Below are 15280 nucleotides of genomic sequence, written 5' to 3'. Positions count from 1 at the left end.
AGGTAACTGCATGGGATTGCAGACCAAGACTCCAAAAATTAAATGTGGAGTTTGGGGCGGTGAAAGTAAATACTATGCTGACGGAATGGAGAATATGCCCTTCATATATTTGTCATATTGTGATTATAATCCTTTTCCAATTTGTGATATAAGGGGCTTGGGTCTTTGTCTTAGATTGGCACTGAGTGTTACTGACTTTTGCTTCCTTTGCACACGGAGGAATATTATATGTTCCAAGTAATCGATTTACTTTCTGGTAATAATTGAAGTACAGTTTGGGGGAGGGGGGTGATGGGGGAGAAACAAATGGGCGTTAGGACCTGGAGGGATCACAAGGAAGCCTATTGCCTGACTGGTGAAGCAGAGCTACAGAGACCTGGAAATGAAAGTAAAAAAGACCAAGAGGCACATGGAGGGAGCTGCAGGGGCAGCAGCTCTAGCAACAGAATGCTACCTTCTGTAATTAAATAACAATTATTAGTATTATTACTAACAGTAATAATACTCTAATAATATCTCTAGTAATATCATACCATTTATCAAGGAGAATTGATTATAGTATAGGGAGAATACCTAATTGGAGGTGAGTTGGTTATAATTTTTTTGTTTTTCTGTAAAAGGGTGGGTTGATACTTGACGAATACCCCCGCAGAAATGTTGCCTGGGTTTGCAGAGGAGTAGACGTGTTTTCTAAGCGCAACTATTAGCTCCAGCACGCCATAAATACGGTCTGCATGTCCCAGAAAATATCGTCGGTGCAGTTTGTAACGAATTCGTAAAGATTATCCTTCCCACGCGGCCCCCCTTTGATGGGCACGGGGCGGTTGAGGTGGCAGCGATTTGGTACTTAATGGCGATCCGAGGCACTCATCTGAGCGGAGGGAACTTGCCGCTGTTTTGATGTAGCGTCCCTGGTTTTGAGGTTTCCCTCTCCCTTTTTCGCTATGGGTAGTCGCCGTGAAAAAGTCTTTTCACGAGCGCTTATCTCGGACAAGGGAAGGTTTGCTAAAGGAAGGATTTCCTCGATGTCCTTTTATAATCGCTCTTGTAAAAGTCACGGTACGAATATGGTAAAAGTGAATTTTTTTAAAAAAACAACAACAACAATCTTTTTGCGGGATTATGTCTGCCTGGAAGCCGTTTCCTGTGGTGTAACTCGGCGTGCATGAGGAAATTGTGGCTTCCAGAGGCAGGCGGCGCTTTCCCGCCTGTTTCCCGTCTGATGCCGGTGGCCTCTGCTAAGCGAGGCCGGGGATTGGAGGCCTCGGGTGGTGGGAGAAGGGTCGGTTTCGCTCAGGTCAAATAAAAACAGAAACTGTCCCTCTCAGGGCGTTAATGGAGCCAGGTGAGAGAAACGTGGTGGTGGAACCGGGCAGGAAACGCAAACCTCAGAAAATAGCCCCCAGCGCACATAATCGGGTGTGTTGTGCTCCTGTTGCGTTAACTTGACAGCTAAAACCAGCATATCATGAAGACCGGGGAGGACGGAGAGCAGGGAAATGGAAACGCGTTAAGCCGCTGCTGGAGAAAGCTCACCTGTCCCCTCCTCTCTGCATCTTGCAGGGGTCTCGACAGGGCTTATAAATATTCGGGAGAGACGAGTGCCATTGAAACTAATCTTAAATTCGGGCTTGCAGCTCTGTGCTGCACTATGAACGTGTGAGCTGGGGTGCCATGGCTAACCTGTACGGCTAATATTTCTGTACAGCAAAGCAGCACGCCAATGTTGTGTTTCTGTGTTTTCATTTAGTAGAAAAGGGCAAGAGCCCAGTAGCACCTTAAAGACTAACACAAATATTTTCTGGCAGGGTAGGAGCTTTCGTGAGCCTGCCAGAAAATATTTGTGTTAGTCTTTAAGGTGCTACTGGGCTCTTGCCCTTTTCTACTACTGCTGTGGCTCACGACAGCTCCTACCCTGACAGAAAATATTTGTGTTAGTCTTTAAGGTGCTACTGGGCTCTTGCCCTTTTCTACTACTGCAGACAGACTAACACGGCGATCCGCTGCGTTTTCATTTGCAAAATGTCTGGAAAGAGAGTCTGCTTTCCTCGCAGCCGCTGCTGGCTTCCAACCAGGTGGTTGTACTAATCCCCTTTTATATTCCTAACCTCAGATGTTTAACTTTTGCGATGGGCATGCACGTTATGAGATTTGAATCCGTAATTACACAAGATTTTTTTTTATCGTTCTCTATATTCTGAGCTTATTCTTTACCGTTGCTGTTTCAAGCTTTTATTCTGCAGTTCTCTTTTTAAACACAGCCTGAGAGTCGTAGAATTTTTGTAGCCTGTCGAGATGACTTTGCCTTCCTGTGTCGTGGGTATCCTTTTGGTGAATGGAATTCATGATGAGATTCATGTTAGCAGAGTTTGTCCCTGACATTGGTTGGTGTGGTTTTGGTAAAGGAAAAGATTCTGTAGGCATAGAATGATGAGGATTATGCAGAAAGGGAAGAATTGTGTAACAGGAAGGCTTGTGGGAGAGATAATGTAGATGTAGTTAGTTGTGCACTAAGTAGAACAGAAGGAGGCAGAAGGTGGTGGTAGTAGTTAGGAGGGTCTGAATTGGAAGGATCCCATATTAGTTCAGTTGTCAGATGCATATAATGGTGGCTAGTGGGCCAGCGTTGTGTTTTCAGAAAGAGGAGAATTATGATGTAATATAACCCATTCTCTACTAATGCGAGATTTTTTAACTTTCTTATTTCAAAGCTGAGTCAAGCATTTAATGTTTATAAATATGGTATAGTGTCAGGGGATAGGTAACATGTGACCTACAGAAGTGACTTTTTGACAGCTTGTGGGTTCTTATTCATATCTTGAGAACTTCTTGCTTTATGTAATAAAATTAAGGTTTTAGCCTTGATGGTTTGAGTTTTGCAAGATAATGACAAAATTGCTAAAGGATTATAAACAAGGAGGCAGGGTTTTTTCTAGAATTTGTCTCAGGCATTTCACAATTAATGTGATTGTTTCAAAATAAAAATCTTAAAGAGTAAGTATCTTGTGGCCCCCACTTGTCACCTACTGGCAAAAATATGTCATGTCCTATAGTAGCTAGGAGTAAGGCGTGGGCTGGTGTAGACTTGAAAATTGCCACCAAAGTATACATGGAGGTTTTGTTTTCTGAGACTCGCAGGAACATTTCACATGATAACTTGGGAAATTGACTTTTACTAGGATGAACAGGAGCTGTCCAGTAGCCATATACCATAATTTCAGTTGCCAGGCTAAGCCTGATTCTGGAAACGATAAACATATGTTGAAGGAAATCCCTTTTGTGTAGAAGGCAGCTGCTGCTAGTATTTCAATGATGCTAAAAAACAACTTTTTTCCTACATAGAAAATCTCAGGCCCATTCTGATTGATTTTCTTATTTAGCATATTTTTACTGGCTTTTGCACCCAAGTGTTCCCAAAACAATCGATATACAATAAAATGATTCAAAGTTTTAATACATATAACATTATAAAACACTTTTTAATAAAGCAATTAAAAAACAACACAATGGTACAAAAATTCTTCCAGTTAAATCCCAAATGGCTAGTGTGGTAAAAAAACGTTTCCCCTCAAAAATGAGACCTAGGGCTTTAAATTCTTCTGATTAGAGAAATGCTCCAAGTGCCATTTTTCCAGGAACGGGGATTAGCTTTTTCTAGAAGTCCTTGGGAGCTGCTATTTACAGTATTTGGGGGCTCCACATGTACAGATGTGGTATATGTGAATTTCCCCAGTGAGGCAGAGAGCTGCTCTCTAGGTCTAGGCCATTCAAAGCCAGACATGATGCGAGGACTGAGGTCCTAAGTGGAATTGGTTAAGGCATGGAAGGAGGGACTTTATGCAAGTGATTTTTTAAAAAAGACCTCTTTGCACAAGGAACTTCAACAACTGCAATTTATGCACACTAATTGAACTCACCAGGACTTACACAAGTAAGTATGGCTGGGGACTCATGTCTGTCTCTTACAAGTCTTTATAAAGATGTGAAAGTATTTTCGTAGTTTACTTTCGGTGGTCTCATTTCTGAGCTAGTCTTCATTGGTAGTACAGGAGGTGATATTGGATTATGGTTCCTTTTATACTGCACTTTCATGTTTGACTTTTATAGCACAATTTATACTTTAATTCATTTCTGAAAAGTCACATTGAAAGTCTTTAAAAAATGCTTAAGATGCAGAGAGTATCCCTTCAAGAACGGGATAAGTATTGCCTCTTGTGCTTCCCTACTGTAAAAATGACCCAGTCTGATGTGTTTGGCTCATAATAGATGTGTCTGATTACCCCTGATAGGAGAAAATGGACAAATACTATATGAATTTACATTGTGATTGTAATCTAGTCAGCCTCCTGATTGTTTTTAATGTTAAAAATAATTTCCCATGATTTTCCACATATTATCTAGATCAGCCCTTAACTCTAAGCTTACCACCCCCCTGGCCACGGACAATCTTTGGGTGATCTTGGCCAGTCATTTTTTCCAATGTGTCCTCCTGCTGCATAGAGTTGTGATTGGGGTAAAATGGGGGTGAGGAGTCATCTACCCCATTCCTTGGAGGAAGGGTGGGATAAAAATACAGTAAAAGTAATATCTGGATCACATCCTAACCTAAGGAGAGTTGCACTGACTGTATCACAAGTGGGTTTTATTTTTGCTTTTTTTTTAGTTTCTCCGTCTTTAGAGGAGGGAGAGTGAAATGGAGGAAGATGGACATATTTTAAAAAAAGTGTCGCAGGCTGCTGTTAGAGGTGGAGCCTACATCCAAAAGCTGGATCTGAAGTAGTCACAGCTGATTACAAACTCACCATATTGTAAAGATTTAATATAATTTTCTCCCACTACAGTGACTGTAATGGAGAGGCAAAAAAGAAAAGAGGAAATAGAGAAGGGGCTTCAGTTTATCCAGTAAGTGAACCTGCTTTGAGAATGAATGTTACTGTTTTATTAATGCATGAAATCAAACATACCCTTGAGAAAGTCAAAGCTATCCATTGGCTGTATATAGAAGTGTGTCTTTTATGTGCTACTGATCTCTTTATGTGAAGGGTATTCTCTGATTGTAGTAAAAGTGTCTGGCAGACAATCTTGGTGACAGAGAACTTCAACCATTGTGACTCATTATTTTTCTTTCAGTTTAAGCTGTAATCATTTAGATGGTATAATCATTTAGATGGTATGGGTATGATATGTTCAGTAACCTGTAACTAGTATCATAGCTCAGTGCCTAGATGGAGGGCTTATACTATCCTGTGGTTAAAATCAGGCTAACCCTGATCACTGTCTTGAAAGTTAACAGAAAATTAAACAGACCACACACAACCAAATAATGTGGGTTTCTATAGAAAGGTAATATTCTGGTGTGTGTATAAGTCTAAGCTCAGTTCTTGTTTGACCACTGGTACACCTGTACGATCCACAGCAGTAGCAAGTAACCAAAGAGGTGATGCATAACACCATGCAAAGGTAATGAAGTTGCGAAATGCCTTCTGGATGCTCATTTTTATAAGCAAGAGTCTGTGTAGCAGCAGTCCAGCATGCTCTAAGGGAGGTTTTCAGATTATATTATGCATTATGGAATTGCACCCTTATGTATATTGTGCATCTTACAGTGTGCATTCTTAGACTGAGACACATGTATCTGCATAATTCTGTTTTCTCAAAAAAGTTCATCTTTCTTTAGGTCCACATTACCCCTCAGCCAGGAAGATTATGAGGTAATTTAAGACTTATTCTCTGAAAGTACCAAATGATATTATATTTCAATATGTGCTGTCCTTTTGGCTAGATAGTTTATATTGATTGGTACTTGGGTGGAAAGGGAAATAATTTCCTGTCATGTCTGGACTGGTGTATTTTCATGTGGGCCTGCATACATTCTCAGCATTAGCCTAATTGTGCTCTGGTCAAAATCAATGAGTCTTTATTTAGCTGCAGACCTTTTGCTTGTTCTAGGAATCAGTTTTCAGTGTTCAAAGTAAATGTATGAGTTTTATAATGGGAAACTTATCAGGGATTTAAATAGCCTTAATCCAGCTCATGTAGTAAGCCATTGCCTTGCTCTTGGGACTCCTCACTGGAGTCCAGCAGTTGGGAGGACAAACAACAGTTTGCCCTAAAACTCCTTGCCAGTGGCTGCTCTCCGGCCTTTAACCATAAGTCTAAGGGAAATCTTAGCTGAAAGGCTAATGTATAACTCCAGTTTTTATTTTCTAATTCTGTCTACAAGTGTTTTGGTATCAGCACACTGTTGCATGAGAAGGGCTACAGCAAATGATAGCATTGTGGTGTGGTGTAACTTCTGGCCACAGTGATACATGATCTGATCACTTCCAAATTCGATCACTCTGTGCCTTTGAGAACAGTTTGGAAACAGTTTGGAAATATGGCAGCCAGGCTACTGTCGGGCTGGTTACAGAGATCGTATCACCCCTGTGCTGAAAGATCTGCACTGGTTACCTATCTGCTCCGGGCACAATTCAAGGTGTTGGTTCTTTCCTTGAAAGTCCTAAACAGCTTGGGGCCAAGGTGCCTGGAGGGCCATCTCCTCCTATACCAGTTAAGATCTGCCTCTCTGTGCTCCTGCCTTCAGAGGTGAGGCGGGTGGTGACTAGGGACAGAACATTTTCTGGGGTGGAACTTTGCCTTTGGAAGGCTTCCCTCTTGAGGCTCACCTAGCGTGTACTTTACTTGTTTTTTTTAGGCACCAGGCTAAAACATCTTTTTACCTAGGCTTTTAATTAGGGTTTTTATCATCAGTTTTTAATGGTCTGCTTCTGTTTTATAGGTAGTTTTTATGCTGCTTCTTTCTAATGGCTTTTTTATTCTATGGTTTTTAATTGTAAGTTACCTCAAGCAAGACTCTGAAGAAATGACATAGAAATATTCTAAATACATAAATAAACTAAATAAATGGCAGCAGTTAGTGTACCAGGGGAGAAAAGGCTGACAGTGTGTGGCCTTCTGGTTAAGGAATGCCCATTTCCCTCAGTTTTGGGGTCACAAAATATATTAGCAGTAGTTACCCGTACTAAGTATACGTACATTTATTGTTACGGCCATTGGCCAGCACAAAACAACAGAGCAGTGCAAGTACCCAGCAATCCCGTACTAAGTATTTTTTACTAATTTTAATGTGTGGGAAATTGGGTGATGCTTCTGGAGCTCTGGAGCAGGGACACAATGGAATAGCATACGGGGCATGCAGAAATTTCAATCTCCTGTAAGTTTTGTGTTCTGTTTTTGTTTCTATCCTTCTCACAGGCTTTTTTGCAAAAGCTGGTGCGGAACCTATTTGCAGAGGGCAACGACTTGTTCAGAGAGAAGGATTTCAAACTGGCACTGGTGCAGTATGTAGAAGGTCTGAATGTGGCTGAATATGCAGCTTCAGACGAGGTGACTATTCCATTGGATCTCTTATGCAAGTTGCATGTCAATCGGGCTGCCTGCTATTTTGCCATGGTGAGTACAAGCATTTGGTTACTCAACATTTTTTCATTTTTAAAAATAAAACAGTAGAAAAAGAAATCACAAGCCATTTCATGATCATAGTTACAATTAAATCAATTACATCGAACAAAAAAGACAGTGGGAAAAAATACCCACAGTGATATCACGAACAACATGCAATAAAAAGCAATAGCAATTAGAAACTATCTATAATAAAGGGATAATGACCATTAAACAATAATTATCCTGATATTTTAGCACAAATCATAAAGCACTTTGTTTGGTACCTAACAAACACTGCATTAATATTAAGCAATATTTTAAAATGAATTAGAAAGTAAAATAGATAAGAGATTTAAAATTGTCTACAGTGTTAATTACTATTTTATATGTCTATTAATACTTCCCAAAACAATTAAAATTAAATTCCCCCCATTTTAGCACATATTCAATACAATATATCAAGAGAACCTTTCATAATTCATAAGTACCACAGCAACAGTATCCTTTTTTATCCCATTTTTAGGGATAGTATAAATAGTGGTTACTCAACACTTGATGACTTGTGGCTGAATGTGTGAATGGACTCCATGCAAAAGTATTGGACAGAGATGCTGTTAAGTAATGTGAAACTTCTGTGATGTGCATGTGTCCGGGCAGATCTAACAAGTCATCACTTGACTTTGCAGTTATTGTGTGGTAGAACAGCCCTTAACCTTTCTTTGGCGCAAGATAAAAGCATACTGTATCAGGGAAAGAATGAGAAAGAAAGCATGTTTTTCAAGGTGCTAACCTGAGACACTGAGCTGTTATGAAAGGGGGCATACCTCTGGATTGTGGAGACTTTTTTTTTTTTTTTTAGAATTGGTATAGTGAACTACTGTATTTGGATTCTCAGAATGTGAGGCTGTCCTTCCCTAGGAGTAACAAATTATAGGGGGAATAGCTAGGCATTTAAAATAAATAGTTGTACCCCAGGACCTCGTAAGCATTGAAAAGAAACAGTTTTCCCTAGTTAGGTGTCCAAGAAACAACCAGGTCCATGTGTGATTGTTTCTACATGGAAAATCAAGGTTGATGCTGAGAAGGGTCCACCCACTTCCGCTCAAAGTGTGGCCTATGCCTGATCTTGTCTGATCTCAAGTGTGGCTGCCAAGTGCACTAAGCTACCACACTTGGCACAATGTCAGCTGCCTCATGGATCCTTGGCCTAACTGGGAGAGAGAACAGAACTGCTTGTTTCCCCAACTACTTCCAAGACTCTTTCTGTCCTCCCAGTCCCCCACTGAGATCAGGATGTGGCAGCAATGCGGGTGGGTTGCTTGTGTACCAGTTGGTTGTACCTGTTCTGCCTCTGCCACCGGAAACCAGGTGTTGACTGTTGTGTGAGTGGGCAGAGAGCAGTGGCTGACAGACTCAACTGCAAACTTTACCTTTTCCCTGAAGTACTAGTTTATCTGAAGAAGCTCTTCACTTTCAGCCCCCCTGCTACAATGCAGAGGTGATAATACCTATCTTACAGGAGGGGTTGAAGGGTTGTGAGAAGATAATGTGCATGGAACACTTTAAACCTGTAAACCTGCTGTCGTTACTCAACATTTGTGTGTGCTTTATGCTCCTGAAGGACACGTAGAATTGCTAATACCTATCCCATCTCCAGGTTGGCTGTATCTGTTATAACCTGTATTTCTTTCTCTCTCGTCTCTCTCTCTCTTGTTCTCCCTTTCTCCCCCCCTCCCCCCAGTGAACAACAGTGTCTACAAGCAGCATATTAACTGGGAAAATTTTCTCATGAAGGATTATTTATTATAATGGTATTTTTTTCTCTTAAAGGGCCTGTATGAGAAGGCTTTGGAAGACAGTGACAAGGCTTTGGGATTTAACAAGGAGAACATCCGTGCACTTTTCCGGAAAGCCCGCTGTTTGAATGAGCTGGGGAGGCACAAGGAAGCATATGAATGTAACAGCTGTTGTTTGCTCTCCCTACCGCATGTAAGTTGTAGTTAAGGTTTAAACTAGGCACGGCAAGGAGTTTCCACATATATTTATTCATGTGTCCTCCTGTTCCCATGTGACATAGGGAGAGAAGGTCTATTTTTAACCCAAAATGGAGTGTGTGGGCAAGGGGAGCTAAACTCTACCCCCTCCCTTGCCTGACATCGTTGTGCTCCATTGCTTTTAGCAATTATGTCCAGCTAGGCACACCTTTAATATCAGAATTAAGCTCGGAATAAAATACTTCTAATAGTGGAGCGCTAGGAGGCAAGGTGTGTGGGTAAGCTTTTGGCTATCCTCACCTGTGCATTAGATTATGTTGTTTCTTTTTAAATGAACTACTCCCTCCTTTAGAAGTTGAAATGTGAATATACTCATGTAGACCCCTCCCCCATCTCCTCAAGCTTGGACTTCCACAAATATTCAGACTTCAGAAGGATGCCTCGTTTTTTGTTATTAAATCAAGCAGAATATAAAACTATTATTAGAATGACCACAAATCTTGATCCAACTGTAAACACAGACTCCAGCTCATAGCATAAAATATGAAGTTATCATGGTCTCTAGCCTTCATTATTGCAGACAAAAACCTGGCAAATATGTGGCAGTATCTGGTAAAGATTACTTGCTCTCTTTTTTAGTGACTGTCTTGGTTTCCCCTAATTCCCTGCCTCCACTTCCCTTCTGTCCCAGTCTCCAGGTCTTTCCCCTGCTTTGTTCATACCTTGCCCACAACCATATTGATACAAGTGAAAAAAATCAACCCGTCAAAACCTTTGGTAACCTAGAAGCGGAGTAAGTAAAGCCAAGTAAATGGATAGCAGTAATGTTCCATGATTCTGCAAGTGGGATGTTTTTGGATTAGTGCCACACTAAAAACAGTACAGCTGCTAAAGTGGTTCCCCTTGCCTGTTGATTAGTAGAATTATATTGTTTTTCAGAATTCCTCTGCTGGATCCCCTCTGGCAACTACTTAAGATTCAAGCTTTGTATTGACTATTTCAAAGGTTCTCAGTTCAAATTGCACTTTCCCCATACTTTATACATGTAATTTCCACCATGATCCCGAAGGGGAGTAAGTAATTTACTTCCAAGCAAGGTTGTATCTTTACGGTGCAGTCCTGAGAACAGTTTCCTGGGAGTAAACCCCATTGAATTGACCTGCATGGGATTCTGAGTAGATCTGCTTAGGGTTGTTCCCTTTGTCTCTTAACAAGTCCTTCCTGCTGTTCTTGCTCCTGCTTCTGGGCTTTTGTTTTCATAGAGGTCTCTATAATAAAAACACAAGCACTCAAGAGCCCTGAATTAACCAAAGATTATTTCCCTTTGTTTTCATTTGCTTTAGCTTCCAATTAACCCCCTGGCTGTGTAGATTGGAAGCTGAACTTTTGAAACATGTTGTGAAATCATGCACACAAGCCCACAGAGACCTATTGCTGCTGTGCATGTGGTGTGAATATGTTCGATTTTAAAATCCCTGGGTGAAAACCACTGGAAGCTGTAATGCGCCCTTTTTCAGTGACATGATGATGATGTTGTAGCATCATTACCTATGTGGAGTAACAGATACGTTAACTTGGACATGGAGTAGATCAGTGCTACAGCACAACATTTCCTTGTTCCTAAATTACAATGATAAAGTCTTGCACTCTGTTCTTTGTGAATAGTCCCTGCCATTTAAAACTAATTTGCTTTAGGCAAAACAGAAGGAGATTGAGACTGGGAAGGGCAGCCATGAAGGAGCTAGAAAATATTTTGAAGTGTAAGAATGTGTCACTGGCCACCAAGACTAGATTAATTCATGCCATCGTATTCCTTATTACTATGTATGGGTGTGAAAGCTGGACAGTGAAGAAAACTGATAGGAAGAAAATAGATTCCTTTGAAATGTGGTGTTGGAGGAGAGGGTTACGGATTCCGTGGACTGCCAAAAAAACAAATCAGTGGGTAATAGATCAAATCAAGCCTGAACTGATCCTAGAAGCTAAAATGACTCAACTGAGGCTATCTTATTTTGGTTACGTCATGAGACGACATGAGTCACTGGAAAAGACAGTCATTCTAGGAAAAGTTGAGGGCAGCAGGAAAAGAGGCAGACCCAGCAAGAGATGGATTGACTCAATAAAGGAAGCCACAGCCTTCAATTTGCAGGATCTGAGCAAGGCTGTCAAAGACAGGACATTTTGGAGGACTTTCATTCATAGGTTGCCATCTCGGAAGCGACTTGACAACACTTAACACACATAACACAAAACACTGTGCAAGATCGCTGCAAAATACTGTGTAGAACTTTAAAGTGGTACTAAAATTAATAACTATGTTTCTTAAAAAGCAACTGTAAGACCTATAAATACATATCTGATAAGAACAATAGTATAAAAATTCAAGCCCTGACCTGGATGGCCCAGGCTAGCCTGATCTCATCAGATCTCAGAAGCTAAGCAGGATCAGCCCTGGTTAGTATTTGGATGGGAGACCACCAAGGAATACCAGGGTTGCTGTGCAGAGGAAGGCACTGGCAAACCACCTCTGTTAGTCTCTTGCCATGAAAACCCCAAAAGGGGTCGCCATAAGTCTGCTTCGACTTGAAGGCACTTTACACACATAAAAATGCAATAAAACTGTTGAATCTCTGTCCATGGTTAAGAACTTTGAGCAAAAATTTGCTAAGAATCCTTAAGGTATATGCTATTATGTATGATGGTGTTGTGTGTGTGTGTAAAGTGCCTTCAAGTCGCAGCCGACTTATGGCGACCCCTTTTGGGGTTTTCATGGCAAGAGACTAACAGAGGTGGGTTGCCAGTGCCTTCCTCTGCACAGCAACCCTGGTATTCCTTGGTGGTCTCCCATCCAGTTAGCCATCCCCAAAATGTGGAGAAGCAGAATGTAATTTGTAAAATAAATATAAATGCAATAAAAGTAAGGAGAGAAGATGCCCAACACACTGGGAATGGGCTGTTTACAGTGTAGTCTTAAGCAGAGTCACATCCTTCAAATCCTTGTGGGTATATGCAAGCTACTAATATTTTTGTGGCAGTTAAAATTAAACATGATCTTGGCTCTAGTTTTAAAATGTCAAAGTAGGAAAACAACTGGAAACCACTAGTTCTACTGTGAGGAGTTTTAGCAGAGAATCCTACAAGAGAACTTCCTATGTTGGTTCTCGTAGGTTATCCGGGCTGTGTAACCGTGGTCTTGGTATTTTCTTTCCTGACGTTTCGCCAGCAGCTGTGGCTGGCATCTTCAGAGGAGTAACACTGAAGGACACTGTCCTTCAGTGTTACTCCTCTGAACATGCCGGCCACAGCTGCTGGCGAAACGTCAGGAAAGAAAATACCAAGACCACGGTTACACAGCCCGGATAACCTCCGAGAACCAATGAACTCTGACCGTGAAAGCCTTCGACAATATTTCTATGTTGGCTTCCTAGGTATACTAGTGCTTTATAGGCCATGATGGGATTAAGAAATTAAAAGTGATTTTGCTGCAATTAGTGGTGCTTTTTATGGGGGAGGTAAAGATCTTCCATGTGGAGTGCTGGCTATAAAGATGGATGACTCAGAGTGTGGCCTGGGGAGGGGACTTGAAGATTATTTGGCTATCAAGATAGTAAGCAAGTATTGATCTTGTAGAACATTGGAATAGTAATTGTTTTAGGGCAGGATTATGAGAACATGCTCAGTCTAGAAGGGAGCCTCAAGCCCCTAAAAGGACTGGGGGTCATCTCACTTTCTCTGTATCTTCCTCCCTATTATTTCTTCTTTCCCTCCCCTGGCAACCCCCTTAGCCTCTCTTCTTTCCCTACTTCCTACTCTCCTTCCCACCCACCAGCCAACATATCTTTATCCGTTCCCCTGTCTTCATCTTTCCCTTCTTCCTTCCCCTAGGCAGCCTCTCCCCAGGAAAAGCATGCGGTTTTCTATCAACCTCCACTATGGCAACTAAGAGTTCAGTGGCCACTCTTTTCTTAAATCTATAGATGTTGTTTTAGTCATTTTATTCAATTATTCCCTGGTTATTCATTTATTTTAGATTTCAGATTTTTCTGCAAACCTATGAGTCCCTTCAGGTTTGTAGGGGAATCCCCCTATCTGTCCAAAGGTCCATTTTGCAGATCTGTTAATCCACACTCTGTGGTCTGGTTCGGAATTAGATATATCTGGTTCTGAACTGGGCCATAAAGTATGGATCAAAACAACCTCACATTGGGGCCAAGGACATACTTGGTGGGTTTTTTCTGTGAGCCATGGGAAAGCCCTGGGTTTGCAGAAGAATATGAAATGTAAAAACAAAACACTGCACTGGAGGTTAGGAAACCCCCAGAATCATAGAAGCAATGTTTGCTTCTTTAAGAAAAGCATGCCACTGAGGTCCCACAAGACTATGTCATGAGATCTCAGTGGCCATTTTGAAGTATTCTAGGCAACCTGCAGTCAGTATTGCCAGAGATTCCAAGCTTCAGTTACTGTAAACATGGGGGAGTGGATTGAGAGAGACACTAAAAAATGTAAATATTGGAGGGAAGATATAGTTGGAGGTGAGAAGAGCGGAAAAGGTAAAAAGAGAATGCTGAAGGTAGAGGATTGGGACAGAAGAAGATGGATGAGAGAGGGGGCAGAGGCTGCCACTGGGAGAAACAGAAAAAGTGGATAGGTTGGTAAAGAAGAAGAGAGGCTGCAGACACTGCCAGGGGGAAGCAAAGAGGAAAAGGAGGAGGGAAATTAGATACTTTCACCACAAGTATTCACTGATCCCCCACTTGTCAAATCCTATCCATATTTCCAAATTGCTCTCCAGGGCAGAGGACTTGTGTCAGGATGTGACAACAAGAAACTTGTGGTTTAAAAATGAAAACTGCATCAGAAACTGTATATTTTAAATGCACATATTAAATATGTATTCCTCCTTATGTATATGTGATTAGAGGCAAGCATTAAACATGCTGCAGTTTTTAAGGATAATTGCCTGAATGAAATGAAATAAGTGTATGTTTTTTATGATACATGTTAATGGCTAGCTTAACCAGAGGAACTGGGATGTTGTGTCGAAAGTTTTAATCTGCTCCTCTCACGTTCTTTTCATGACAAAGACATCTGGGTTTTTTTTTGTTGCCAGTCAGGAATATGAAAGGCTTATCCCTTGATCTGTTGCTGGAACTATGCTATTTGTAAGGAATCAAATGAAACTGTCTTTGCAAAAGAAGACGTCCTTAATAGTGTTCTCCTTTTAAAGGATGAAAGCGTGGCACAGCTTGGCCAGGAACTTGCACAGAAGCTGGGACTAAGGGTCCGGAAAGCATACAAGAGGCCTCAGGTATGGCATTTGTACTTCTGGTTAGCTCAGGGGAGCCTACACAGGGTTATTACGTTTTATCTTCACAACACTTCCTGTAAGATAGGTTAGACTAGTGTAAAAGTCTTGCCCAAGGCCCCCTGGTGAGCTTCATGGCTGAACAGGAATTTGAACTTGGGTTTCACTAGCCAAGGCCTTTATATAATGCATGATCCACCAAGCTGAAATCACTTACTAGCCATGTGGCCCAGCCAAATGCTTGTTGATAAATAATGTTTTGGAGTCCTAGAGAAGCACCAAACATAGGATGTTTATTGGGCTCTTGATGGTGCACCATACATGCCTGGTGGTCTGTATCTGATGGTGGGTTTCAGATAAATAGGTCTGCTCTAGCCACTACACCATGATGGTTCTCAGTAGAGTAACGTTATATGTGTTCCTGAGTGTATGTGTTGCATATGGTTGTCACAGAATAGGATTACAGACTACTTCTCATTTGAAAGATGATACATTTTACAAAAATAATGTTTAGTCCTATTGGATGTTTTTT

The 15280-nt window shown here is 41.2% G+C and overlaps 1 protein-coding gene across 1 annotated transcript in view; it reads left to right on the top strand.

Annotated features, from left to right (window-relative positions):
- The first annotated feature begins 326 nt into the window (after positions 1 to 326).
- The window catches only part of ZC3H7B (zinc finger CCCH-type containing 7B), a 51561-nt gene continuing 36607 nt past the window's right edge, over positions 327 to 15280 (top strand). The window contains exons 1-6 of the mRNA XM_056847063.1: positions 327 to 583; positions 4842 to 4902; positions 5678 to 5711; positions 7258 to 7455; positions 9277 to 9435; positions 14671 to 14751. Coding sequence (XP_056703041.1) covers positions 4850 to 4902; positions 5678 to 5711; positions 7258 to 7455; positions 9277 to 9435; positions 14671 to 14751 — 525 coding nt within the window. The 5' untranslated portion in view covers positions 327 to 583; positions 4842 to 4849. The remainder of the gene's footprint in view (positions 584 to 4841; positions 4903 to 5677; positions 5712 to 7257; positions 7456 to 9276; positions 9436 to 14670; positions 14752 to 15280) is intronic.

Source organism: Euleptes europaea, chromosome 3 (genome assembly GCF_029931775.1).
Source record: "Euleptes europaea isolate rEulEur1 chromosome 3, rEulEur1.hap1, whole genome shotgun sequence".
NCBI classification, from domain to species: Eukaryota; Metazoa; Chordata; class Lepidosauria; order Squamata; family Sphaerodactylidae; genus Euleptes; species Euleptes europaea.
Note: the sequence above shows the minus strand (reverse complement) of the source record. Positions and strands in the feature narration are given on the sequence as shown.